Below are 27,846 nucleotides of genomic sequence, written 5' to 3'. Positions count from 1 at the left end.
TCCAGACCACTTTGCAAGTGGCTGAAGGGAGGCCTGGAACAGTCTCAACAATGTCTGATCAACTTGTGAATAGTTTTTGGTTTCCACAAGTCAGGTTTAACTCCATGCAGCCCCAGCTCCTTGATCAACTTAAAAATATCCACGTAATACCAAGGAGTGTCCCTGTTGTAGGGTATGGAACTGTCCCATTTGTCCCATCGAAGGGACCTCTTAAGAGGCAGGAGGAAAAAACGAGACACGGCGTTGCCACCAGAGTTCAAAGTTCTGTTAACCAAAGTCCAGCGGACGTAGCTACAATTAAAGAACACCCTCAGAAGTGTGATGTCTGGCACACCCTTGCTTCCCTTGAGAGGTTCCTTGAACATAACCATCCGCTTTACTCTGTCCATTTTGGAGCCCCAGATGAAGTGAAACTTTGCCCTGGTGATGGCCTTGCAGGTATTGACCCGAGGGGGCCAGGCCTGGACGAGGCACTGCAACACAGGGAGAATCTCGCTGCGGAGTACCAGTTTTTTCCTTTCAGTGGTGAGGTCTCTGAGGCTCCAAGTCCAAACTTCTGTCTCATCTTGGACAGTTTCTCCTCCCAGGACTTCAGGGCTGCGCCCTCGGCACCAGACCCCAAGAATTTTGATGAAATCCATTTTGATGGTGAAAGGAATGGATGCAGAAGATGGAAACCACTTTACGAAGAGCATGACTTCTGACTTACCGCAGTTGACCTTTGCCCCTGAAGCTTTGCTGAAGTCCTCACAGGTATGGACAAGTGGTGAGGATAGAGCGCCGGTCAGCACAGAACACTGTCACGGCGTCCATGTAGAGTGAGCACTTGATCTCCCGTATGTCTGGTCCTGGTGCTGTGATCCCTCTGATCTCTGGGTTCCGTCTGATGCTTTGGGCAAAGAGCTCTATACAGGAAACAAAAAGGGTGAGAGAGGGCAGCCTTGTCTGAACCTAGAAGGAACCAGAAAGGGGTCAGTTTCTCTTCCGTTCATGGACGGACACGGCATCATTTGACTGAAGGGTTATATCCGCTTCCTTCCAGGAGATTTAGGCAGAATTACAGCACTTAAAGTGTTGACAACCTTCCTTTAGTGCAGCTCCTCCCAGGGGGCGTGGTTCCCCGGGTATAACCCACATCCTACTCTTGTAGCCTCAGTTTTTTTTCTGCTGCCTAACGACAGGAGAGGTCAGGCACTCTGGAGTCCTGTACTCTGGAATTTTTTTTCTTGCGATATTTCTCGCTTTTTATTATTTTTTTTTCTGCATTTTTTAATCCTGTGATTCTTCTATCAACTGCCGACTGGGTGACAGGCTGGGTCTTGACTCTTGTAGTCCCCCCATGTTCGGCCATCGAGCGTGTGCCGGCCCTCAGCTCAGCTTTGGGACGTCCACGACAGGCCCCGTTGCTCCAGGGGCGGCCGGGGAACATCTTGTTCTAGGGCACACATATGACCGGTCTTTTATAGCTTTGTCACAGTGTGTCTGACTGACAGCCATGCCGTTTAGCGGACGTTAAATCTGTCTGGGATACATCCAGCCGGTGGTCACAGGACGGGTAAGTAGTGGCCCCTTGCTCAGGTAAGGTGGTATGGCTGGAATTTTCCCCTGGGAGGTCGACTGAGGGCTTGCCCTGCTTTCCTCTCTCCCTTATTTCCTCTTCCTCCTTTCCTATGGGGGTATCGGCTGTGAGGGGGGGGGGGCTTTCTGTGGGCTTTTATACACCTGGGCCTGTGTGCGGAGCGGGGGGCTGTGTGTGTTCACTGCAGGGGGCTGTGTGTGTTCACTAGAGGGCCTTTTGTGTGCTATGGTGTGAATTATGTGCTGCGCTGTATTGCTGTGTCACTGTCTTTTTAAATGCGCAACGGCCGCCATTTTGCCGATGTCGCTCTTTGTATAGCTCGGTGGTCCTATGCTGTTTTTATACATTCGGCGGCCATCTTGGATTTCATTTGGCCTCGTGTGGCCGTTTTGTGATGCAAAAAAGACCGCAAATCTGCCTGAGGGGACAGGCGCAGCCGGCTTCTCAGCACACCTTGGGCTTCTCTCAGCCCGCGCTGCACCGGGAGGGGTGGTGAGTTCCCAGGGGGCCCCCCTACTCTGTAGTAGCAGCCAGGGGGTGACACAGCGGTGGGGCATAATGGAGCCTGAACCAGGGACTTCTTCCCCAGCAATGCCTGAGTTAACCCTTGTTGCCCCTCCCCCTGCCACATCTGTTGAGGCAATGTCGGCTGTCCTGGAGTCTTTTCTCGCCAGGTTTGAAGCGGCTAGTGCCCAGAAGGGGGGTAAAAAGCGCCCCCTCCCTGAGCCTGCTTCTGGGGATGTCTCCAACGCAGAATCGGACCATGCTATTTCTGGTTCTGTGGTGTCGGAGGATGCGGGCTTAACCCACGTGGACAGTGAGGATGACTCTGCTTCAGGGTCAGTTGCGGACAAGGAATTTGTTGGAGCTCTTATTTCTGCGGTGCGTGATACTCTGAAACTTGAAGATGTGGCAGTGGCACCTGACGTGCCAGTCCTTTTTTTGGTTCCGCAAACCGCCACGCACCGCTAAAGTGTTTCCTTGTGTTCCTGATTTGGACAATATGTTGTATAATGAATGGGATACACCGCAAAAAGTTTTTGCCGTTCCAAAAAACTTTGCAACCCGTTACCCCTTTGAGGAGGACTTTTTAAAAAAGTGGGTCTCTGGGGCATCCCTGGATGACATCATTAAGGATGCCACTGATGGTAAGAGCACACTGCTCCCACAGTTTGGGAAGGGCAAGGAGCCTCGTCGCAAGCAAGGTCCCTCCTTTACTACCCCAAAGCGTTTTTTTTCGTGCGCCCCCGCTGCGGGGCAGAAGCGCACCTGGTACCGCAAGCCCAACAAGCCTGCGGACAAACCTGCTGTTTCCGCATGAAAGTCTGCCCCCGCCCGGGTCTCGGGTGGGGGGCCGGCTTCGCAAATTCGCGGCTCGGTGGAGGTCTCTTCTGTCTGACCGTTGGGTTTGCAAAGTGGTTGCCTTGGGGGTACAAGATAGTTTCTCTCTTGTCCCCCAAGCAGATTTTTTCCTTCCAACCTCCAGCTTCCTCCGGTTCGCCGGCAGGCGCTGTCAGGGGCTGTCCAGGATTTCCTGGACAGGGGGGTGATTGTGCCAGTTCCCTTGCAGGAACGGTTTCAGGGGTTTTACTCCAATCTGTTTGTGGTCCCCAAGAAGGACGGGGTCCGCCCTATCCTGGACCTCAAGGCCCTCAATTGCTTTGTCAAGGTGCAAATATTCAGGATGGAGTCTATCCGCTTGGTGATAGCGGCACTCCATCAGGGGGACTTCTTGGCGTCCTTGGATATCATGGACGCATACCTACATGTTCCCATATGCACAAAGCACCAGAGGTTTCTGCGCTTTGCGATCGGGGATGATCACTTTCAATTTGTGGTCCTCCCGTTCGGCTTGGCCTCGGCACCGCAGGTTTTCACCAAGGTGCTCGCCCCGATACTAGCCCTGCTGAGACAGCAAGGCATCGTTATCGTGGGATATCTGGACGACCTTCTCCTGCGAGCTTCCTCAGGCTCAGAATTAGAAGAGGACGTGTCTATCACGTGTCAGACTCTCCAAGAGTTCGGCTGGCTTCTGAATTTCCAGAAGTCAGTGTTCCGGCCCAGAGACTGGAATACCTGGGACTAGTCCTGGACTCCGCGGAGGCGAGAGTGTTCCTCCCGACGGGAAAACTGAAGACCCTGCAATCTGCAGTTGTCGACCCAGAAGTGGTCGTCTCTTCGCTTCTGCATGAGGGTTCTGGGTCTGATGGTGGCCTCCTTCGAGGCGGTTCCGTATGCCCAATTCCACACCAGGGACCTACAGAAGGAGATTCTGTCACGTTGGGACAAGCTCCCGTCTTCTATGGATTTCCAGATTCAGTTGAGCCATCTGGTCAAGTCTTCCCTCGTGTAGTGGCTGACGTCCCCGGTGCTTCAGACCGGGAAGTCTTTTCTGCAGTGCCGCTGGACAGTGGTCACGACTGATGCCAGCCTCTCCGGCTGGGGGGGGGGAGTTTGGGGCACTCAGTCAGCCCAGGGGCGCTGGACTCAGGAGGAGTCACGCCTGCCGATCAATATTCTGGAACTCCGAGCAATCAAGCTGTGCCTTGCCAGGTGGTCCCTGGAGCTGCAGGGCTGACCGGTCAGGATCCAGTCCGACAACGCCACGGCCGTGGCGTACGTCAATCATCAGGGAGGCACAAGGAGCTCAGCTGCAGCGACGGAGGTCGCGCACATCCTTCGGTGGGCCGAAAGGTCCGTTCCGGCTCTGTCTGCCGTGTACATTCCGGGAGTTTAAAATTGGCAAGCCGACTTCCTAAGTCGCACAACTCTGGATCAAGGGGAGTGGTCTCTCCACCCGGAGGTGTTTCAGGGTCTGTGCCGAAAATGGGGCACTCCAGACGTGGTCCTTCTAGCGTCCCGCCTCAACCGGAAGGTGCCACAGTTCGTGGCCAGGTAGAGAGAACCGTGGGCGGACGCGTCAGACGGGTTGATGGCCCCTTGGGGTCACTATCGCCTAATTTACGCCTTCCCTCCTCTGAGGCTTCTTCCTCGCCTGCTGCGCAGGGTGGAAGCCGAGGGGATTCCATCAATCCTGATCGCCCCAGATTGGCCGCGCTGCTCCTGGTACGCGGACCTGGTGCGTCTGGTGGCAGACGTCCCCTGGCGTCTACCCCTGAGAGAAGATCTTCTGTCGCAGGGTCTGATCTTCCATCCTGCTTTACAGTCACTGGCTTTAACGGCGTGGCTGTTGAGAGCCAGGTGCTGAAGGACCGGGGCCTGTCAGGGCTCGGTGATCTCTACCATGCTACGTGCACGGAAGTCTACTTCACGAAAGATTTACCATCATACGTGGAAAGCCTACACCTCTGTGTGAGGAGATTAAGTGGCACCCTCGTACATACGTGGTGTCCCGGATTCTGCTGTTCTTACAGCGGGGAGTGGATCAGGCTCTCGCCTTGAGCACGGTCAAGAGCCAGATATCTGCTCTGGCTGTTTACTTTCAGCGTTCCTTGGCAGCGCACTCCTTGATACGCACGTTTGTGCAGGGTGTCCGCCATGTGGCCTCTCCGGTGCGCCCTCCACTGCCCACATGGGACTTGAATTTGGTCCTCTCGGTGCTTCAGCGAGCTCCCTTTGAGGAAATTCGGAAGATCCCTTTGCTGACTCTGTCACAAAAGGTGTTTTTTTCTGGTAGCTATTACCTCAATCAGATGGGTGTCTGAACTGGCGGCCTTGTCCTGCAAGGCCCCCTACTTGGTCATCCATCAGGATAAGGTGGTGCTGTGTCTGCAGCCCTCTTTTTTTCTTCCTGAGGTCGTTTCAGCCTTTCACATTAATGAGGACATTGTTCTTCCATCCTTATGTCCTCAGCCAAAGAACCCGAAGGAGGCCACTTTGCATTCCCTGGATGTGGTTCGGGCCCTTTCGAGTTTACTTATCGGCGACGGCTCCGTTCCGGAAGTCGGACTCACTGTTTGTGTCGGTGTCTGGTCCCAGAAAGGGCCTGGCAGTCTCGTCGGCCACCATTTCCAGGTGGATCCGACAGGTTGTGCTTCAGGCCTATGCCCTGAAGAGGCGGGCGCCTCCTTTTCGAGTCACGGCGCATTCGACCAGGGCGATCAGTACCTCTTGGGCTTTCCGACATCAAGCCTCTGTGTTACAGGTGTGTAAGGCAGCGACCTGGTCGTCGGTCCACACTTTTTGAAAGTTTTACAAGATGTGAGTGCATCTTCTGATGCCTCCTTCGGCCGCAGGGTGTTACAAGCGCAGTTTAAGGTTGGAGTTCCTCCGTTAAGTAACTCCGGTTTTGTTTGGGGTGAAGCTTGGTTTGCTGTGTGTTTTTTTTTCCCACCCCTCTAATTTTTGACACTGCTTGGGGACGTCCCTACAGTCAAATGATACTGTGTCCGTCCATGAACGGAAGAGAAAATAGGATTTTTGTACTGACCGTAAAATCCATTTCTCTGAGTTCATGGACGGACACAGCACCCACCCCTCCTTTGTTTGTACTGCTTGTTACGAACTGAGGCTGCTAGAGCAGGGTGTGGGTTATACACGGGGGAACCACGCCCCCTGAGAGGAGCTGCACTAAAGGAAGGTTGTTAACACTTTAAGTGCTGTAATTCTGCCTAAATCTCTTGGAAGGAAGCGGATATAACCCTACAGTGATGCTGTGTCCGTCCATGAACTCAGAGAAATGGATTTTACGGTGAGTACAAAAATCCTATTTTTTTTCAGCCATTCACCAACACCAAACGTCATACATCGCATTCACATATGAACATAACATTTCCCCAAGACCAAACCTGTGCAGAGCTCTGCACATAAACTCATGGTCAAAGGCCTTCTGGTCAAGAATGACCAGCACCGCATGCACACGGCGGCCATGAATGTACTGGACCGTGTCCCGGACGGGTGCAAGGCTGTCTGCAATTCTGCGACCAAAAATGCACAAGTCTGATTCGGGTGGATGATCTGTCTGTCTGATGGCAGACTTCAGCCTGTTGGCCAAAACCTTGGCGAGGATTTTATAGTCCACGTTCAAGAGAGATTGGATGCCAATTTTTCAGGTCTGATCGCTCTCCCTTCTGCTTATACAATATCGTGATCATCCCCTCCCTCATTGACTGAGGCATTCTGCCCTCCATCCCCATCTTCTCATACAGCTCGAGCAGGTCCGGGCCCACAAGATCCCACAGCGCTACATAGAGCTCTGCTGGGAGACCATTGCAGCCCGGGGTCCTGCCCCACCTAATGGATTTATCGGCAAAGTGCCGCTCCTCCAGCACAGTGGAGGCAGGGAGGATTGACCGGAGGCAGGGACAGGAACCTGGGGAGGGTGGACTCACCTGTGGCCTTCTGAGGCTCCTTTTGGCTTCTTTAGTGGCTTTTTCCTGACGCTGGAAGATGTACCCTGAATCAGGGCTCAAGTGTAGTTCCGGGTTCTCTGGCGGCAGTCTTTGAACACATGCTCTGCCAATCCTTAGATGTTGCTCTGAACCTCGGACAGTCCCTGGTCGTGTGGCCTGCAACCCGAAAGTACAAACTGTGCAAACCTTACTTACGTGTCCAGGCTGGCCACACCTGTGACAGTTGTGGGGCTGGCCAGGGCAGTACAGGATTTTTGCGGAGGCTCCCAGGGAGAAGCACGGCTGCAGATGCTGGAGGTCCCCCAAGAGTGTCCCTTTAACCTGCAAGACAAACCACTTGCCTATCCAGAAGCCAAAGACATTGAAGATTCGGACCAGATCCTTTGCCACAAAGCAGAACCTCCGGAGGTAGGGGGGATATTTCTTTTTCTTGGGTATGGGGGTTCCTCATGGCAACCGTCGCTAACCTTTTTTCTCGTTGTATGGGAGTGTTTGCAATAAAGTTACTGAAAGGGGGTTCCGGGCTGCAAGTCTCCATGATTTTCCAGCGTCGTCTGCAGACACAAGTAATAGAAAAATATACCTCTTGTGAAGGTCTGTATGAACAGTGTCTCTGCTTTGCTTGCACCCTTGCTCCAAGATCATCTTCTTGCCTAAGATCTCCTGGGTCATGTTGGGGACTCTTCCGTCCACCTCCTTCAGCTGCAGCACAACCGTCTGTTTCATCCAAGGCTGCAGTGGAGGAAGCCCCACTGCGGATGTCCCTTCTGGAGTTCTTTGGTGGCTTTCTTCTGGTTCAACGTCTTTTTTTTGCAGCCTTTACAAAGGCTCATGAGCGTCTACTACCTGAAAGTAGTAACACAGAGTTGGGGAGGGGGGAGGTTTGCAAAGTCGTTCCCTGTGGCGGCTAAGCCTCTGCACAATAGCAGCAAGTAGGTGAAGCTGAATTTAATCAACGATCCTAGAAGGCCGAGCAGAGGTACCCCACAAGGACCAAATGGCTTGGATAGGTAAAAATGGCTCTCAACGCCTTACCTGTGAAGCAGACACCCCTAAAGGCTATAGTCGATACTACACTTGATCTTGGCCAAAAGCTCCTTACCACGGCCAGGAGGGTTGGGGATCTACAAGGGCTGTCCATGAAGGAACCTTTCCTATTGATACAGTCAGTCGCCCTCAGGCCAGACCCTTTTTATCTACCAAAGGTAGCATCCTTATTTCATAGGATGCAAAATATAACTTTACAGTATTTTTGTGATAAACCAAAAAAGAAAAAATGGATCAGGAAAGCTATCTCACTGGCTTATGGGAGAGTTCTGGTCCCAGTCCCATTCAACCAGGTCACTAGCAAATTCCTGGGCAGAAAAAAGCAGGGGCCTCCTGGGAACAAATCCACAGGGCGGCCACCTGGTCCAGTCAGGATATGTTCCTAAAGCACTACAAGCTGTGGTCCCACCCTGAAGGTAGGCCTGTGTTTCTTTCCACATTTTCCACAAACTTGTGGGAAAAAACGACATGTTCAAAAGACTCATTGTGCCTCATAGAATAATCGTTGGTGTTTGCTTTCCAAAATAAGCTAATTTTCTTGGGTGTTGCCATTGTCCTGGTGCTCCAGGACCTTCAAAAGTGTAAGAGGTTGTCCAGAAATGTTATGTGTAATTTATGATCCTAGAACACCTGATGGTGCTCCTTGCATGTTGGGCATCTATATGTGGCCAGGCTGTGTAAAGGTCTCATACGTGGTATTGCCTTACTCAGGAGTAAGAAGAATGTATTTCAGGGTGTAATTTGTGGTAGGCATGTGCTCTGTGTGAGAAATAACCTGTTAATATGACAATTTTGTGGGGAAAAAATCGTAATTTTGCAAATTGTAGGAAAAAATTAGAACTGCAAAAAACTTACTGTGCCTCTTACTAAATACCTTGGAATGTCTACTTTCCAGAAAGGGGGAAATTGGGTGATATTTGTACTTTCCTGGCACTTACTCTGAAGCTGTCCCCCACAGCGCGACCTCAGCACGGCTTGCAAACGACTTCTTTAATAGAAGTCAATGCAAGCTGCTCCGCAGTCGCCCCAAAGTAGTACAGGAACTTTTTTCTAAGTCGAAGCGACTTGTGTCGCTCCTATTAGAACAGTTCCATTGTACTGAAGGGAGCGCAACTTGTCAGCTTGTGAACCGTCACTGAGGCTGGGTTTACACTGGTACGACAAATGCTCCGTCATTGGGAGCACCTGCTGCATGACGTGTATAAATCAATGTTTCCCTTTGAGAGCCGTCTTAACTGGTCTGACTTTGAAATTGGTTCCTGCACTACTTTGGTCTGACTTTGATTCTACTTCAGCCCATTGAATATCATTGAAGTTGGATGAAAGTCAGATCACCTTCTTAACTGATCTGACTTTGGCATGCGACTTGTGCTCTGAGAATCTTGAAGGGGCAACTCCACACCAATTAAAAAAAAAAGGCGTGGGGTTCCCCCTTCAAGACCATACCGGAAGATTTTTAAGGGGGGAAACCCTATACCAAAAAAAAAAAACAGGACATGTTGTAGAGCTGCACAATTAATCGTAAAAAAAAATCGTGATCTCGCTTTAACCCCCCCTTACAATCTCTATTGCAGAGTTTCCCGATTTATTCATGTAACAAGCGTAGAGACTTCTCTACTCATACTGGCAGTCTGCCAAGATTTTAACATTGTCTGTGCTAGTAGATAAGTAGAAACATAGTAACTCTCTTCCTTCTTAGATCAAAGGGATAAAACTTCTGTGTCTAAACCTTTTTCTGAGACTTGTTTCTTACAAAGTTAAAATCAGATTTTTTTGCTAGAAAATTACTTGGAACCCCCAAACATTGTATATATATTTTTTTAGCAGAGACCCTAGGGAATAACATGGCGATTGTTGCAATATTTTATGTTGCACTGTATTTGCATAGTGGTCTTTCAAACACAATTTTTTGGTAAATACTTTAATGTATTAAAAAAAAAAAATGAAACCGTAAGGTAAGCCCAATTTTTTTATTTTGTTTAATGTGAAAGATGATGTTGCGCCGTGAGAATCGTGATCTATCTTCTAAGCAAAAAAATTGTGATTCTCATTTTAGCTAGAATTGTGTAGCTCTAACATTGTCGTCGTCCCCCCCCCCCCCCAATCCATATCGGACTCTTCCGAGCACGCAGCCCGGCAGGTTAGGAAAGGGGGGGACTAGCGAGGACCCCCCCCACTCACTCCTAAACCATACCAGGACGCATGCCCTCAACATGAGGGGGTGCTTTGGGGCAGGGGGCCCTGAGCCTCCCACCCCAAAGCACCTTGTTCATGTGTTGATGAGGACAAGGGCCTCTGGCAGGTGGTTGATGGAGTCTGTGGGTGGGGGGGGCTTATTTGAATCTGTAAATCCCCTTTTACAGGGGGGTGGGGCAGATCCTGGCCTCCCACCCTATGTGAATGAGTGTGGGGTACATTGGATCTCTCGCCTTTAAAAAAAAGTGTCAAAGTTAACAATAGTACAGAGGTTTTTAAAGTAATTTATTAAGGCAGCTCTGGGTGTCCTCCGATTTCTTCTCCCTACTCCGCTGATGTCTGCCAGGTCTTGTTTCTCTGCTGTCTTCTCCCTCTGTTTTCCTCTGATCTTCTCTTGACGCTCTCTACTGTTCTAATGCTAAGACCACCGTGTGCTATGACTTAAATAGGCATGGGGCAGGACCACCCGCTGATGTCGTCCAGCGGCACCGCCCTGGGGCAAGGTGAGCATTGATGTCACAAGGGGAGGGGCATCTGATGTCAGTGGGTGGCCCCGCCCCATGTCTATATAAGTCATGGCACATGACGGCCCTAGCATTAGAGTGGGAGAGAGCGTTGAGAAGATTGGAGGAAGAACAGAGGGAGAAGACAGTGGAGAGAGGAGACCCAGTGGAAGACAGTGGAGAGACGAGAAGGACCGTTTTCTTGACATGAGGGGTTCCCCCTTTAAAATCCATACCACAGGTACTGTATTGAAACTGTACAATGACAAGTTGTGACTTTTATATTTTTGTATGGTAAAACTTTAATAAAAATCATTGAAACATAAAATCCATACCAGACCAAAGGGCCTGGTGTGATCTTGGTGGTGAGAACCCCATGCCTTTTTTTCTTTTCTTTTCTTTTTCATTTATTTTTTTGGCGAGGAGTTTTTCCCTAAAGAATCATACCAGGTGCCTGGTATTGTCGGGATCAAAGTCGGATCCCGTTCATTGAAGACTTCAAGTCACAAGGCAAATTCAGATTTAGTGTCAAAAGAAATGAGATGGGCCTTCAGTACGTTTTCAATGATTGGCACCATAGCTTGTAGACTCTCTAAATTTCATATATGTAACAGTTTAACTTTTGGCCCAATTTTATGAAAAAAAATTACCAATTTGCAAAATTTTATAACCAAAACAAAAAACTAATTTTTTAACAATTTATAGCGCAAAAAAATAAAAACCCAATGGTGATCAAATACCACAAAAAGAAAGCTCTATTTGTGTGAAAAAAAGGACAACGATTTTCATATGGGTACAGTGTTGCATGACTGAGCAATTGTCATTCAAAATGTGAGCACTGAAAGCTGAAAATTGGTCTGGTTAGGAAGGGGTTTAAGTGCCCAGTGGTCAAGTTAAAATAAAAAATCTGATTTATACTTGCCTGCTCTGTGTAACAATCTTGCACAGAGCAGCCCCTTTCCTATTTGGTTGTCCAAGGCCAGTGCTGTTCACTCTCACTCCTCTCCTCAGAGTGCCCCCACAGCAAGCTGTGTGCTATGGGGTACCCAAACTGGTGCTCTCCTGAGCCAGGCTGTGTGCATCACAAAGCTTGCCCATATTTGCTGATCACTGGATTTGGCAGACAGCAGCAGGAGCCTATAGCTCTCACTGCTCTGTGAATCCAAGCACAGAGGAGAGTGGTGCTGCTGGCAGGGACAATGCTGGCTTGTAAGAGGTGTCGGGTAAGTGTTTTTTTGGAGAGGCAGGAAACCAGTAGTGTGTGTGTGTGTGTTTGTGTGTGTGTTTGTGTGTGTGTTTGTGTTTGTGTTTGTGTTTTTTTTTTTTTTTTCCTTTAATGCAGGGAATGCATTAGGTTAAACACCTAGACGTTGGAACCACTTTAACTCATTCTGTATATAGTGAATTATTTTTTTTACATATTCCTTTTTTTGTTTTCTTTTGATAGGTACTCCCTTTCCAAAGAATTTTCTGCAGATAGTGAAAAAAATTCTGTCAAGACTTTTCCGGGTCTTTGTTCATGTCTACATTCATCACTTTGACAGAATCATCCAGATGGGTGCAGAGGCACATGTGAATACCTGCTACAAACACTTTTATTATTTTGTAAAAGAATTTAATCTGATTGACACCAAGGAACTGGAGCCATTGGTGAGCACATTTTACTTTCTCTACACCCCCCGTCTTGCGTTCCAAAATGGCATCTAAAAATATGTAAGGATTACCTGAGGACTTATCTTAGAGGAACACTGGGTGTCAAATGAAATTTCTAAGCTTCTAAAGCTACCCAGAAAGCACTGCTGCTGTTAAATCAGAACATCAACTTATATATATATATATATATATTACCGTATTTATCGGCGTATACCGCGCACTTTTTTGCCCTGAAAATCAGGGCAAAATCGTGGGTGCGCGGTATACGCCGATACCCGCTTTCCCGCGCCGAGTTTTGTATACTGCGCCGACATATACCGAGCGCAGTACACTCGGGTATAGTCGGGCAGTCTCGGCTCCTTCCGCACTCACGTCCTGGACGTACAGGACGTCAGCGCGGGTAGCCGAGCATTGCCGACAATACACGAGTGTACTGCGCTCTGTATATGTCGGCGCAGTATTCATACTCGGCGCGGGAAACGAGTGGGGTGGACGCCGGATCCGCCGCAGAAGGACACCCGAAGCCGCAGAAGGACGCCGGACCCGCCGAAGAGGAAAACCGAAGCCGCAGAAGGACGCCGGACCCGACGAGGCCGCCGATGAACGCTGTGCAAGACACCAAAACTGTAAGTACAAAAAAACTTTTTTTCCACAGGATTGGGGGCCACTTTAGGGGTGCGCGGTATACGCGGGAGCGCGTTATACCGCGATAAATACGGTATATAATTTGTCATGGGTATCGGAGCATTACAGAACACTGGTTTCTGTTTTTCACTTTAATGTAAAATGTTGTCATCAACCTTGTGGTGTCCTTTTATGAAACTGCGGTAAAATACTGCTAATCAGTTCTCAGGCATTCTCAAAGGAGATCGCTCTCCTCGGAGTGCCTGTTTATCAAGCTTTGTAGATTGCTTCTCATGTTGAGATGAGAAGCGATCTACAAACGCTGGGAACTCCTGAGAACGGCTCCTCTCACTGTAATCTCGCGTGATGTAGCGGGATTACAGTAAGAGGAAGTGAAAAATACAAAAGTTGAACACGAATTACCACACATTACACACCACATATTAATAAAATAATAAACGTTACATTCCCACCAAACAATATACATTAACCTAATTTTTAAAAAAACATTGTTTTTATCAACATTTAAAGCTCATACATGTGCCTATTTTAATGTGAATGGTGTATAGTAAATGAACGGAATCCCACATATGTAATGCAGCTATACACCATTCATATAAATGAAAAATACATTTGTAATCATCAATTATTATTATTTTTTAATAAAGTATACAAATATAAACCCTGTATAACTGTAATAGAACAGTCTAGAGGTCGACCGATATGGGTTTTTCTCTGGCCGATGCCAACATTTAGAAATCGGGGCGGCCGATATATGATGCCGATTTTTGCGGTCGATATTTTGGGTTAATTTTTGGATTGGGATGCATTGTGGAGGGGGATGGATGGATGGTGCTGGGCGTGGGTGGGGGATGCGTTGTGGAGGGGGATAGATGGTGCTGGCCGTGGGTGGGGAATGCGTTGTGGAGGGGGATGGATGGATGGTGCTGGCCGTGGGTGGGGGGTGCGTTGTGGAGGGGGATGGGTGGAGCTGGCCATGGGTGGGGGATGCATTGTGGAGGGGGATATGAAGATGATTGAGTTGCATTGTGAAAATGGATGAGCGTGAGAGTTACATTGTGAAGCGGCTCATATCCACCCAGAGTCATCCTCATCCATTTTCACAATGCAACTCAATGCCAGCTTGTCAGTCTGTCAGGTGTCCCATCAAAGGAGTCTGCAGGGGGCACAGCAGCACACATTAAGTTTTTGACTTGCCCTCCATCCATGCAGGGAAGGAAGAGGAGGTAGTGCTGGCCACGATCACCTGACAGGGCCCAATCAGTACATCCGTCCCCAGTCCAATCCATGAGGGCCCAGCCTCTGACATAATCCTGCCAGGCACCACTCTTCTACACATGTTCCTTCCCAGACAAGATCCCAGTAGATGCACCCCCTTTCCTATATAATGTATGGGTCCATCAGACATCCTCACTGCTGTCAGCTCATCATCTGAAGATCTCCATCCTCTGACAGCTCACCCCCATCCTGTAATGGGCTCTCCCTGTCTCCCCCACTCTATGATGGGCTCTCCCTCCTGTCTCCCCAGCACCCCCGGGTCCGGTGTGATGGAAGGCCCGGCTCCTGAAGTGCTCGGCCCCCCACCCTGTGGCACACAATGGCGGTCTGTGTGTATGAGATAGAAATAGAGGGTTGGTTGGCTAGCTGTGGATGCCGGTGTGGGAGGAGTAAGGAGCGGGAAGACACACTCACCATCGCTCCTCTTGATCTCCACATAGATCCCGATCTGGATCTTGCCGAAGCTTCCTGCCATGCTCAGCTCAGCTCCCCTCCAGGTCAGCGATGCCCCCGGCAGTGTTACTAGTCAGACGGCGGCAGCGGCTCAGGCTTGTGACATGTTGTTTGATCATCATGCTTTCTTCCTCTGCTACAACCCGCCGAGGTAGGGGGGCTGGGCGGTGCTACTGAAACTTGTTTCCCTTCTCTATAGGGGCCGGCGTAGGCTATCAGTGGCGCGGGTGAATGATTTCTCGTGCTGCTGTAGGTGGAACGGGCACTGGAAAGAAGGGTATAGTGTAGCACCTGAAAATCGGCTTAATTTTCACAATAATCGGGCAATGCCGATTTCTTAAAAATGGCCAAATATCGGCCGGCCGATATATCGGTCGACCTCTAGAACAGTCCATGGGTAAAACCATATTTTAGGGTTTACCATTTTTTTTTACTAAAAAATGATATAAAAATGACTTTAATAGCATTTTAATGCAGGTAGAATATATATATATATATATCTATCACACACACTATAAATTCCTAACCTGCTCATTTTGGGGTGTGTAATAGTGGGGAGGATGTGTTCTGACTGTATGGCTACTTGTGTGTGTGTGTGTGTGTGAAGGATGGAAGTCCAAAAACACTTCCTTCTTCCTCCACAATACTCAGCCAGCTTTGTGCTTCTCTCTCTGATTCTCCACCTCTGAGATGGTGAATCAGAAAATGAGAATTCTGTCACAGATCGCCAGTGAGGTGCTGAGATCGCACCTTCATAAACTGTCCGTTTCTGTGACAGTCAGTTACAGATTCTCACTGCGCTGCGATAATCAGTGGAGAACATGTTCTCCACTGATTACCTCAGCTTCATAAACTGTTTATGACCTGAGATCAGCGGTGAGACTCGGGATCGCCGCTGATCTCACTTTCATAAAAAGGACACCTTTGCTTGCTAGCTTTGTCAGAATGCAAATGCAGAAAAAATATTTAACTATCACTGCATGTATTGGGTTTTTAAAATGCAATGAGGGACATGTATTGAGCAGTCTTTCACAGGTTAGCGACTTAACACAGATTTAATATTGTATATTGCAGCTTAGCAGTCTTTAGATGTGCTGGCTGCATGTTTCCCCCTTTTTTTTTTTTTTTTTTTTTTCCCCCTTTTATATTTTTCTATTTTTGTTGTAACACACTTACTGTCTTGGGTAAAGTAGTTATTCCTGCGCTACAGTAGAAACTATGTGTGCAGAGGGTAAAGAAAAGGGGGGGGGGTTGTCATCCGGGGACCTCTGGACCCCTAAAAAAAAAATTGGCCCTTTAATTAAAAAATAAAATAAAAATATATTAAAAAATTATTTATTTTTTTATAAACAAAAAAAAAAGGGGGAGGGTTGCCATCCGGGCCCCTGGGAACCTCCGGACCTCTAAAAAAAAATTTGGCTCTTTTAATTTAAAAAATATTTAAAAAAATATATATATTTTTTTATAATAAAAAAAAAAAAAGGGGGGGCGTTGCCATCTGGGGGCCTCCGGCCCCTTACATGTGTACTGCCTGTACCCCCCTGATGGCAGCCCTAAAGGTGCGGCTACTACCGTATGGGCCAACTACTACCCACAGTGAGACAAAATCAAGAGATGGTGTTGCTCTCCAATAGCATAGAATTGTGTAAGTGGTATAATGTACAAATAACCAAAATGGTATAATTGATAAATGAATGTGCAAATTGACTGACTGAAAGATAAAAATCACTATAAACGCTAAGATAAGGTGCATCCAAAGGTGTACTGAATGAATGTGCAAACAGTGCAGATAAGGTGACTCGGGTGCATAAATAAAATCACAACGTAAATACATGCAGTCGCAGAGGAAATCGCAGGATGGTGTTATGCTCCAATCAAATGAATGACTGGACATAACTGATATACAACAATGATGGATGAATAAAATGGTGAACTGAATAAGAGTGCAAATACATACAAATAGGTGACTGTATAATGTAAGTAAAATCACATCATATGAATGGTGGATAGAACCGCAAGATTGTCCAATTGTTACAAAGTGTAAATGGTGCAACTGCGACTCAGTTCAAGAGGTGAAGAAATTGCAAGGTGCAAGTAGAGTGCTGGGTGCAGAAATAGAATCGCAGCATAAAAATAATATATGCAGTCGCAGAGGAAATCGCAGGATGGTGCTATACTCCCATCAACATGAATGACTGAACATAACTGATATACACCAATGATGGATGATGCAACTGCGACTCAGTCCAAGAGGTAATGCAATTTAATCAAAAGAAATTGCAAAGTGCAAGTGAAGTGATTGAAGTGCTGGGTGCTAAATGACATCAGCAGGTGGCAAGGTGACTTGTTGGTGAATCTTCGGTGTATGGTGACACCCAAAGGTGTGCTAGCAAATTACCTTACGGCTGCAAGGTAAGCAGCATTCAATAAAACCAATGGAGTCACTCGGGGGTAGAGGGGATAACTCCTATCCATCCTTCCAGTAGTGTAGCGCCTAGGGGGTTAAGGCTTCCTTCCTGGCTGGGTGGTTAGCAAGGTAAGACAGCTCCAAAGTGTGTCACCAGGCAGGGTAGAGAAAACATAGAGGAGGCTCTCTAGTGTAATATGTTTTAAACACTCAGCAGTTTATTCAAGTGTATAACAAACGGGGTACTCGCATTTAAAACAGTAATGTAGTATATATCAGAAACGAAGCAGCGAGCTCACAATGTGCAAACGTCACTTCCGGTGTCTGACGTGTATCGTCGCTGTCACATGACTTCATCGGAGATACATTCTGGACATCGGTAGTGTCTTTATATAGTGAATAGGAAAAATGTAGATACGCCATTTTCTTGTAGCCCACCTATAGTTAGAATAGCAGCAGCCATTTTCTATGTGATTATTCTAATGGTCTACAACCATGGCCATTTTGTTGTGGTTATATATGGACATACAGGCACTGATGGCTTCTTCTTGTGAATTGTTTACAGGTATATAAATAAAATCGTGACGTGAGCCGCACAGAGTAACTTGTATCATGGGTAACATAGATTTACCAATAAAGGCTACAAACAAGACCTGATTAAACAAAAAATAGAATAAGTAATAAGAATGGACAGAGCAACACATATCAAGGATAAAGAGAAGGATGACACCAGAACCAATGCAGTACCATCTGTTTTAGATTACAACGCTCAACACAAAATTGTCGAAGATTATAAAACACCATTGGCACATCTTACTGACAAATGAAACAAAATTCTCTTTCGCTCTGGTGCATTGCCAAACCCGGGTGATGTAGTATAGTTATAGTTTGTCAGGTTGAAAAAAAACACAAGTCCATCCAGTTCAACCACAAAAAAATAAACAAAAAAAAATAAAAAACACAATACAATCCCATACACCCAACTCCATACCCACAGTTGATCCAGAGGAAGGCAAGAAACCCCAGCAGAGCATGATCCAATTTGCTACAGCAGGGGGGAAAATTCCTTCCTGATCCCCCGAGAGGCAATCAGAATTACCTGGATCAACTTTACCTACAAATCCTAGTACTCAGTTATATTATGTACATTTAGGAAATAATCCAGGCCTTCCTTAAAGCAATCTACGGAGCTGGCCAGAACCACCTCTGCAGGGAGTCTATTCCACATTTTCACAGCTCTTACTGTGACGAAACCTTACTGTGAAGAAATCTTTTTCTCGACGTAAAGAGTGCCCCCTTGTCCTCAGTGTTGACCGTAAAGTGAATAACTCAACACCAAGTTCACTATATGGACCCCTTATATATTTGTACATATTGATCATATCCCCCTTATTCTCCTCCTCAAGAGTGAATAAATGTAGTTCTTCTAGTCTTTCCTCATAGCTAAGCTCCTCCATGCCTCTTATCAGTTTGGTTGCCCTTCTCTGCACTTTCTCCAGTTCTCTGATATCCTTTTTGAGAACTGGGGCCCAAAACTGAACTGCATATTCCAGATAAGGTCTTACTAATGATTTGTACAGGGGCAAAATGATCTCTCCCTCTGGAGTCCATACCTCTCTTAATACAAGAAAGGACTTTGCTCGCTATGGAAACCGCAGCTTGGCATTGCATGCCATTATTGAGCTTATGATCAACTAAAACCCCAAGATCCTTCACTACAGATCCACCCTAGTATGTATGATGCATGCATATTCTTAGCCTCCAAGTGCATAACTTTACATTTATCAACATTAAACCTCATCTGCCACATAGTCGCCCAATTAGACAGAGCATTGAGGTCGGCTTGTAAATTGGCGACATCCTATAAAGACGTTTTTCCACTGCATAGCTTGGTGTCATCTGCAAAGACAGAAATGTTACTTTTGATCTCAGACCCAATATCATTTATAAAGATATTAAAAAGTAAGGGTCCCAACACTGAACCTTGGGGTACACCACTGATGACCTTAGACCATTCAGAGTAAGAATCATTAACCACTACTCTCTGAATTCTGTCTTTTAGCCAGTTTTATATCCATTTACAAACTAATATATCCAATCCTGTAGACCTTACCTTGCACATGAGCCGAGTGAGTGAGAAACTTATATAGCGCAACACATGCGAACTGAATCGCCTCTGGGTGCTTGGTATCCATTCCCTGGGCCCTCAGAAGAGATGGGTCTTGATCTTTCTCCTGAAGGCCAGGTGGTTTTCCGCCAGTCGGATGGTGGTTGGTAGAGCGTTCCATAGTCTGGGTCCTTGGACCGCAAATCTTCGTTCTCCTTTGGACTTGTATTTGGCTTTGGGTAACTGGAGTAGATTTTGGTTGGTGTATCGCAGAACGTGATTGGTGTTGTGAGCTATTATTTTTTCGCATAGATATTGGGGGGCATTTCCTTGAATACATTTAAGCGTTAGACAGAGTGCATTGAAAGCGATTCTGTCTTTTACGGGCAACCAATGAAGGGATCTCAACGAAGGTGAGATTAATTCCCATGTTTTTTTCCCAGCCACAAGTCGAGCAGCCGTATTTTGAACGACTTGCAGACAAGTGATTTGGTATTTTGGGAGTCCAAGATAGAGGGCATTTGCATAGTCCAGTCTGGAGTTGATGATAAGTGTCCCCACCACGACTGCTATGTCTTTTTTTTGGGATAAAGGGAGTGAGTCTGCTTAGAAGGCGCAGCAGATGGTGCGATCCGCTGACTACTGACCCTATTTGTGCATCCATTGTCTTGTCATTGTCATGTAGGTGTCGAAGATGACTCCGAGACATTTGACTTTGGTGCTGGGGCTGATGGATTGACCCAGGATGGGCAGGGGCGTCCATGTTGTTGCGGGATAAATCTTCCGATTGGCCTGAAACAGGAGAAGTTCTGTTTTTGAGCCATTGAGTTTAAGGTAACTCTTTGTCATCCACTTTTCTATCAAAGAAAGGCATTTCTCTAGTACGAGATAATGATCCTTTCTGTTGCAGATGCGAAAATATAGTTGTCATCTGCATAGGAGTGGTAAAGTAACTTCTGGTTGCTAATAATTTCAAAAAGAGGGCGGAGATAGATATTGAAAAGAACAGGTGACAGAGGGGATCCCTGGGGGACTCCGCATGACACTGTGTGCGTTTTTCAGAAGTGAAAGGGCCAAGTTTCACTATTTGTGATCGGTATTCCAAGAAGGAGAACCACGATAAATCGAATTCCGCAACTCCGGCTACTTCGACTAGCCGTGTCAGTAATAATTTGTGGTCTACCGTATCAAACGCTGCGCTTAGGTCCAGCAGTACTAGAAGACAAGATTCTCCTTCGTCTGTGGCCTCTAGAGCGTCATCCCATATTTTGAGCAGTGCTGTTCTGTCCCGTGACCCGGACGGAAACCGGACTGGAATGGGTCAAGTAATTTATGGGTGTCTTAAGTGATGATGTAGCTGTTGTACAACTTCTTTCTTCATTACCTTGGAGAAGACATTCAGGCCTGTTATGGGGCGACGGTGGTTAGGGTCTTTGGGGTCGAGGGTGTTTTTTTTTTTTTTTTTTTAGAATTGGTTTGATTATACCTTGTTTCAGCAAGGGTGGCACCATGCCCTCCTTGAATGACTGGTTTATGAGCTGCATGATAGCTGGAGCCAAAATATCGGCACATTCTTTCAGCAGTTTGGTGGGGATGATATCATTGGGCGCTGTGCTATTTTGCAGAGTCCTGATGATATTTTTAGTGGCATCGATGGAAATGGGTTTTAGAGTGAAATTAGGTGATTGTGGCAGAATTATGTGGGTATTAGGTCTGTGATTTGGGGTGGGGGGGGGGGGGTAGATGGAGGTTGTATTTTGCTGAATGCTTTCACTTGATGATCTAGATCTATGTGTGTGGATGTGCTCTGGAGATTACCTGGCCAGCTATGTGTGCCCTTCCCTGTGTATATATTTTTTCCATTCGCAGGCTCCTCCTTCCCTCCGGGTGCCCATTTTCTCGTAGGGGTATATACCTTCACTGTGCGGGTGCGTGCGCACCTTTTTACCATTTGGGATTGGCATTTGGAGCTAGACCGGAAGTAGCGGGTGGAACGCAAGTACACCCGTACTTCCTGGTCGTATGTGCCTGCCACATGCGCACGCACTGGGGGTGCGCATGCAGGTTGGGTAGCGTCGTCTCGGCGCGACCGGAAGTGCGGGCTGAAACGCAGGAGGCACCCGCACTTCCGGGTTGCGATACGGCGTGCGTTCCAAAAGGTGCACAGGAAGACTAGGAGCATGCAATCCATTGCCCACTGTCTGCGGCTCCACCGCTGCCTCTGGCGACTTGCAAGGAGGAGCTGGCTTGGGGTAAGGATCATTTTTGTTTTGGCCGTGTATGGTGTGGCTTGCGGTACTTTGTGCCCCTCCTATCCACCTCCCTTCTCTCCCCTACCCTCAAAATCGTAAAACTTTTATCGCAGCCGGTCCCGGTCCAGTAGAGTTGGCCTATGAGGACATCTTTTGGATATTTAAAAGGGGTGAGTTGCCACGGTATTCTCCTTTGGTCATTACATTCTGATCTACCTTCTAGGGAGTGAGATTGTGGGAGATCCATCCCTGTGGGCGGGTGTGGTGGGCTAAGAGGGGCGAGGCCGGCTAATCGATGGCCACCTGAGATGGGGCCCTCCCTGCACAAATATAACAGAGGACACACAGGAGAGAGCCATCACCACCTAGGCTCTGAGGAAGCTGTCTATATGTCTGTGGTTCCACTGGCAGGTGCTGTGAGGTTCAGTTCTTAGCTGTCTGAAAAGCGCTTATTTCAGCTCTCATTGTGAGTAAGACCATTGTTTTTATTCTGTTTTTAATAAAATATTAGTGTTAATGCACTAGGTCGGTGCGCCCTCCCCCTTTTTCCTTTTTTTTTTTTTTTACATCTTACTGACAGACACACATTTAAGAGAACTCCTCCCACAGACACCAAAATGTGTATATAAAAGGGCTCCAACTATGAGGGACAAACTGGTTAAAAGCATCCTAGACACCCCCCCCCCCTTCCCCCACAAAATAGGCTAGACGTTCTTTTCCGGAAAAGGGTTCTACCCATGCAGATGATGTTTTGCCTTCACAAAGTCCAAAGAAACAGCTGAAAAAACATTAACACCCCTTTCACATTGAGACGTTTTTCATGCGGTACAGCGCTAAATATAGCGCTGCTATACCGCATGAAAAAATCATGCCCTGCAGGCTTCAATGTGAAAGCCCGAAGGCTTTCACACTGAAGCGGTGCGGTAGCAGGACCGCTCCAAAAGTCCTGCTAGCCGCATCTTTGGAGTGGTATAGGAGCGGGGTGTTTACCGCGCCTTTCCATTGAAATCAATGGGAAACCGCGGTAATACCGCCTGCAATGCGGGCGATATTAACCCTTTTTCGGCCGGTAGCGGGGGTTACCTCACTAGCGCCCGAATATCACGGTAAATACGACGGTATAGCGGCGCTAAAAATAGCGCGGCTATACCGTCACCGCACCTCCGCTGCCAATGTGAAAGCAGCCTTAAGTTCACTTCCAACTACCACTGGTAACACATATGAAGTGAAGGACTTTATCTGTTGCAATACAGAGGGAGCTGTATATGCCCTGGAGTGCAGCTGTGGTTTACAATACATTGGACGTACAAAGAGACCACTGAAAGTACAAATCAAAGAACATATACAAAACATCATTAAGGGTTTCAACACATTTGAGATTCTGGGGCATTGAACCCTATAAGAGACACTGGAGAGGGGGGACATAAAGTTAGAACCCTGCGCCAACTTGAGTCCAAATGGATATTTGTTTTAGACACATTTACACCCTGTGGCCTTAACATGGAATTTGATCTTAATTGTTTTATCAGTGACTTTTAAGATCCCTCGCCTCCTTTTATAGACGCACTTCCTTTGGTCTATGTACATTTTTTTTTTTTTTTTTTAGATCCCGCCTCCTTTTTATATATTTATTAAATTGGTGTTTACCCGTCTTCTCTAATTTTATTATCATATTTGGCCCTCCTCTTAACAGCACGATATACATATTTTTATACCGCAATTTATTTTAGAATATCTATGGCTACTGATTTTATTGGCAATTGATTTTATGCCTTCTGCTAAAACATCACTTCTAGAGTCCTAATTTAACCACTTAAGCCCCGGACCTTTAGGCAGCTAAATGCCCAGGCCTTGTTTTGTGATTCGGCACTGCATCGCTTTAACAGACAATTTGCGCGGTCGTGCGACGTGGCTCCCAAACAAAATTGACGTCCTTTTTTCCCCACAAATAGAGCTTTCTTTTGGTGGTATTTGATCACCTCTGCGGTTTTTATTTTTTGCGCTATAAACAAAAATAAAAATTTTTTTTTTTACTACGAATGGCGGCGATCAGCGATTTTTTTTTTTTTATTTTTTTTTTTTTTTTAATTTTTATTTTTTTTCTTGACTGCTACATTATGGTGGACACTTCGGACAATTTTGACACATTTTTGGGACCATTGTCATTTTCACAGCAAAAAATGCATTTAAATTGCATTGTTTATTGTGAAAATGACAGTTGCAGTTTGGGAGTTAACCACAGGGGGCGCTGAAGGAGTTATGTTTCACCTAGTGTGTGTTTACAACTGTAGGGGGGGTGTGGCTGTAGGTCTGACGTCATCGATTGTGTCTCCCTATAAAAGGGATGACACGATCGATGCAGCCGCCACGGGGAAGCCATGTTTACATACGGCTCTCCCCGTTCTTCAGCTCCGGGGAGCGATCGCGAGGGGGCGGCTAGAAACTAATAGCCGCGCCCACATCCCGGATCGCTCCCCGACGATTTCAGACCGCCGCATGTACCGGGGGGGGGGGAGTCCCGATCGGACCCGCGGAGAGGCAGGGACGGACGGGTACGCCCACCTGCCTGTACGTGCCATTCAGTGGACGTACTTATACATGCGGCGGTCGTTAAGTGGTTAAACACCCGTTTTTTATTTACTCTGACCATGGCTACCCCTATTTTATATATTGTTCATCTTGTTTTTTTTATCTTCTCTTAACCACTTAAGCCCCGGACCAATACGCTGCCTAAAGACCCAAGGTGTTTTTACAATTTGGCACTGCGCTGCTTTAACTGGTAATTGCGCGGTCATGCAATGTTGTACCGAAACAAAATTTGCGTCCTTTTCTTCCCACAAATGGAGCTTTCTTTTGATGGTATTTGATTGCCTCTGCGATTTTTATTTTTTGCGATATAAACGGAAAAAGAACAAATTTTGAAAACAAAATGATTTTTCTTATAACAAAAAGTAAAAAATATTGAATAAACAAAATTTTAGTCAAACATTTAGGCCAAAATGTATTCAGCCACATGTCTTTAGTAAAAAAAATCGCAATAAGCATATATTTATTGGTTTTCACAAAAATTATAGCGTCTACAAACTAGGGTACATTTTCTGGAATTTACACAGCTTTTATTTTATGACTGCCTATCTAATTTCTTGAGGTGCTAAAATGGCAGGGCAGTACAAAGCCCCCCCAAATGACACCATTTTGAAAAGTAGACACCCCAAGGAAACTGCTGAGAGGCATGTTGAGTCCATTGAATATTTTTTTTTTTTTGTCCCAAGTGATTGAATAATGACCAAAAAAAAAAAAAATTTACAAAAAGTTGTCACTAAATGATATATTGCTCACACATGCCATGGTTATATGTGGAATTGCACCCCAAAATACATTCTGCTGCTTCTTCTGAGTACGGGGATACCACATGTGTGGGACTTTTTGGGAGCCTAGCCACGTACGGGACCCCGAAAACCAAGCACCACCTTCAGCATTTCTAAGGGCGCAAATTTTTGATTTCACTCCTCACTACCTATCACCGTTTCGAAGGCCATAAAATGCCAAAATAGCACAAAACCCCCCCAAATGACCCCATTTTGGAAAGTAGATACCCCAAGCTATTTGCTGAGAGGCATGTCGAGTCCATGGAATATTTTATAATTTGACACAAGTTGCGGGAATATGACAAACTGATTTTTTTTTTTTTGCACAAAGTTGTCACTAAATTATATATTTCTCACACATGCCATGGTTATATGTGAAATTGCACCCCAAAATACATTCTGCTGCTTCTCCTGAGTACAGGGATACCACATGTGTGTGACTTTTTGGGAGCCTAGCCGCGTACAGGGCCCCGAAAACCAAGCACCGCCTTAAAAGATTTCTAAGGGCATACATTTTTGATTTCACTCCTCCCTACCTATCATAGTTTTGAAGGCCATACAATGCCAAGATGGCACACAACCCCCCCAAATGACCGCATTTTGGAAAGAAGACACATGGCATGTTGAGTCCATGGAATATTTAATTTTTTTGCCCCCAAGTGATTGAATATTGACCAAAAAAATAAATTACAAAACGTTGTCACTAAATGATATATTTCTCACACATGCCATGGTTATATGTGGTATTGAACCCAAAAATACATTCTGCTGCTTCTCCTGAGTACGGGGATACCACATGTGGGACTTTTTGGGAGCTTGGCCGCGTACGGGACCCTGAAAACCAATCACCACCTTCAAGATTTCTAAGGACATAAATTTTTGATTTCATTCACACAAATCTTGAAGGCGGTGATTGGTTTTTGGGGTCCCGTACGCGGCTAGGCTCCCAAAAAGTCCCACACATGTGGTATCTCTGTACTCAGGAGAAGCAGCAGAATGTATTTTGGGGTGCAATTCCACATATAACCATGGCATGTGTGAGAAATATATCATTTAGTGACAACTTTGTGCAAAAAAAAAATCAGTTTATCATATTCCCTCAACTTGTGTCAAAATATAAAATATTCCATGGACTCGACATCCCTCTCAGAAAATAGCTTGGGGTGTCTACTTTCCAAAATGGGGTCATTTTGGGGGTTTTTGTGCTATTTTGGCATTTTATCTGTGATAGGTAGTGAGGAGTAAAATCAAAAATGTACACCCTTAGAAAGCCTGAAGGCGGTGATTGGTTTTTGTGGTCCCGTACGTGGCTAGGCTCCCAAAAAGTCTCACACATGTGGTATCCCCGTACTCAGGAGAAGCAGCAGAATGTATTTTGGGGTGTAATTCCACATATGGGGGGAGTATGCTTTGCGCGTGGGTGTAAGCGTTACTGGCACTAACTAGCGGCACCAGCGACACTAATACAGCGATCAGAAAAACGATCGTTTAGTGACGCTGGCAATAGGGGGGTGAAAGGGTTAACTCTAGGGGCAATCAGGGGTTAAAACCTTTATTAGAAAATGTATGGGGGTACCTAACGCTATAAAAACCTGGCGGGCGAACCTCAAAAAATAACTAGCTACCTAGCGGCACGAGCGACACTAATACAGCGATCAGAAAAACGATCGCTTAGTGACGCTGGCAAAAGGGGGGTGAAAGGGTTAACTAGGGGGTGATCAAGGGGTTAAAAGTGTTAGGTCCAGGGTAGCCCCCTACCCCCCCAATAAAGGTTTTAACCCCTTGATCACCCCCTAGTTAACCCTTCCACCCCCCTTTTGCCAGCGTCACTAAGCGATCGTTTTTCTGATCGCTGTATTAGTGTCGCTCGTGCCGCTAGGTAGCTGTTTTTTTTTTTGAGGTTCGCCGCCATGTTTTTATAGCGTTAGGTACCCCCATAAATTTTCTAACGCTATAAAAACATTGCGGCGAACCTAAAAAAAAAACTAGCTACCTAGTGGCACGAGCGACACTAATACAGCGATCAGAAAAACGATCGCTTAGTGACGCTGGCAAAAGGGGGGTGAAAGGGTTAACTAGGGGGTGATCAAGGGGTTAAAACCTTTATTGGGGGGGGGGGGGGTAGGGGGCTATCCTGGACCTAACACTAACTGCCTGACACTAACTGCCTGTCACACTGGCACTAAATGCAGTGATCAGTAAATGATCACTGCTATTTAGTGACAGTGTGGCTGGGGGGGGGATTGTATGCCTATGTGTACAGGTGTCAGTGTAGTGCTTGTGTACTCACTGTGTGATGTCTCCGCTCCTCCGCCGGAAGAATATACCGGCGGGAGGAGCGGTGACATCACTTCCTCCTCTGCCTGTGTTTACAATGCAGGCGGAGGAGGGCGGGGGAGGAAGCGGATTGGCTGGGGAGCGATCCGGAGGGGGCGGACAAAGACGAACCGCCGCCCCCTCATCCCGGATCGGTCCTGAAGCTTACCGGATCGCCGCAAGTACCGGGGGGGGGGTCCCGATTGTATATGTACATGAGGCGGTCCGGAAGTGGTTAATACACTAGTTTTTACCCAATTTTTATCAAATTTTATTCTTCCATTTTAATCATTTATGTTGCCCTGTGATATAAGTTACTCTGTGCGGCTCACGTCACGATTTTATATACCTGTAAACCAGGGGTCTCAAACTGGCGGCCCTCCAGCTGTTGCGAAACTACAAGTCCCATGAGGCATTGCAAGGCTGACAGTTACAACCATGACTCCCACAGGCAGAGGCATGATGGGACTTGTAGTTTCACAACATCTGGAGGGCCACCAGTTTGAGACGCCTGCTGTAAACAATTCACAACAAGAAGCCATCAGTGCCTGTATGTCCATATATGACCACAACAAAATGGCCGTGGTTGTAGACCATTAGAATAATCACATAGAAAATGGCTGCTGCTATTCTAACTATAGGCGGGCTACAAGAAAATGAAAAAAATGAATACGTATAAATAATATATATTAGTGGGAGCGCTAATTAAAATGGTGTACTAATTTAAATA

At 46.7% G+C, this 27,846-nt stretch overlaps 1 protein-coding gene across 2 annotated transcripts in view; it reads left to right on the top strand.

Moving 5' to 3' along the window:
• Positions 1-27,846, top strand: part of MOB3A (MOB kinase activator 3A) — an 81,180-nt gene that overhangs the window by 39,383 nt on the left and 13,951 nt on the right. For both annotated transcript variants that reach the window (XM_040322581.1, XM_040322582.1), the window contains exon 3: positions 12,085-12,287. In XM_040322581.1, the coding sequence (XP_040178515.1) occupies positions 12,085-12,287 (203 nt within the window). The remainder of the gene's footprint in view (positions 1-12,084; positions 12,288-27,846) is intronic.

Source organism: Rana temporaria, chromosome 1 (assembly GCF_905171775.1).
Source record: "Rana temporaria chromosome 1, aRanTem1.1, whole genome shotgun sequence".
In the NCBI taxonomy this organism is placed as follows: domain Eukaryota; kingdom Metazoa; phylum Chordata; class Amphibia; order Anura; family Ranidae; genus Rana; species Rana temporaria.
Note: the sequence above shows the minus strand (reverse complement) of the source record. Positions and strands in the feature narration are given on the sequence as shown.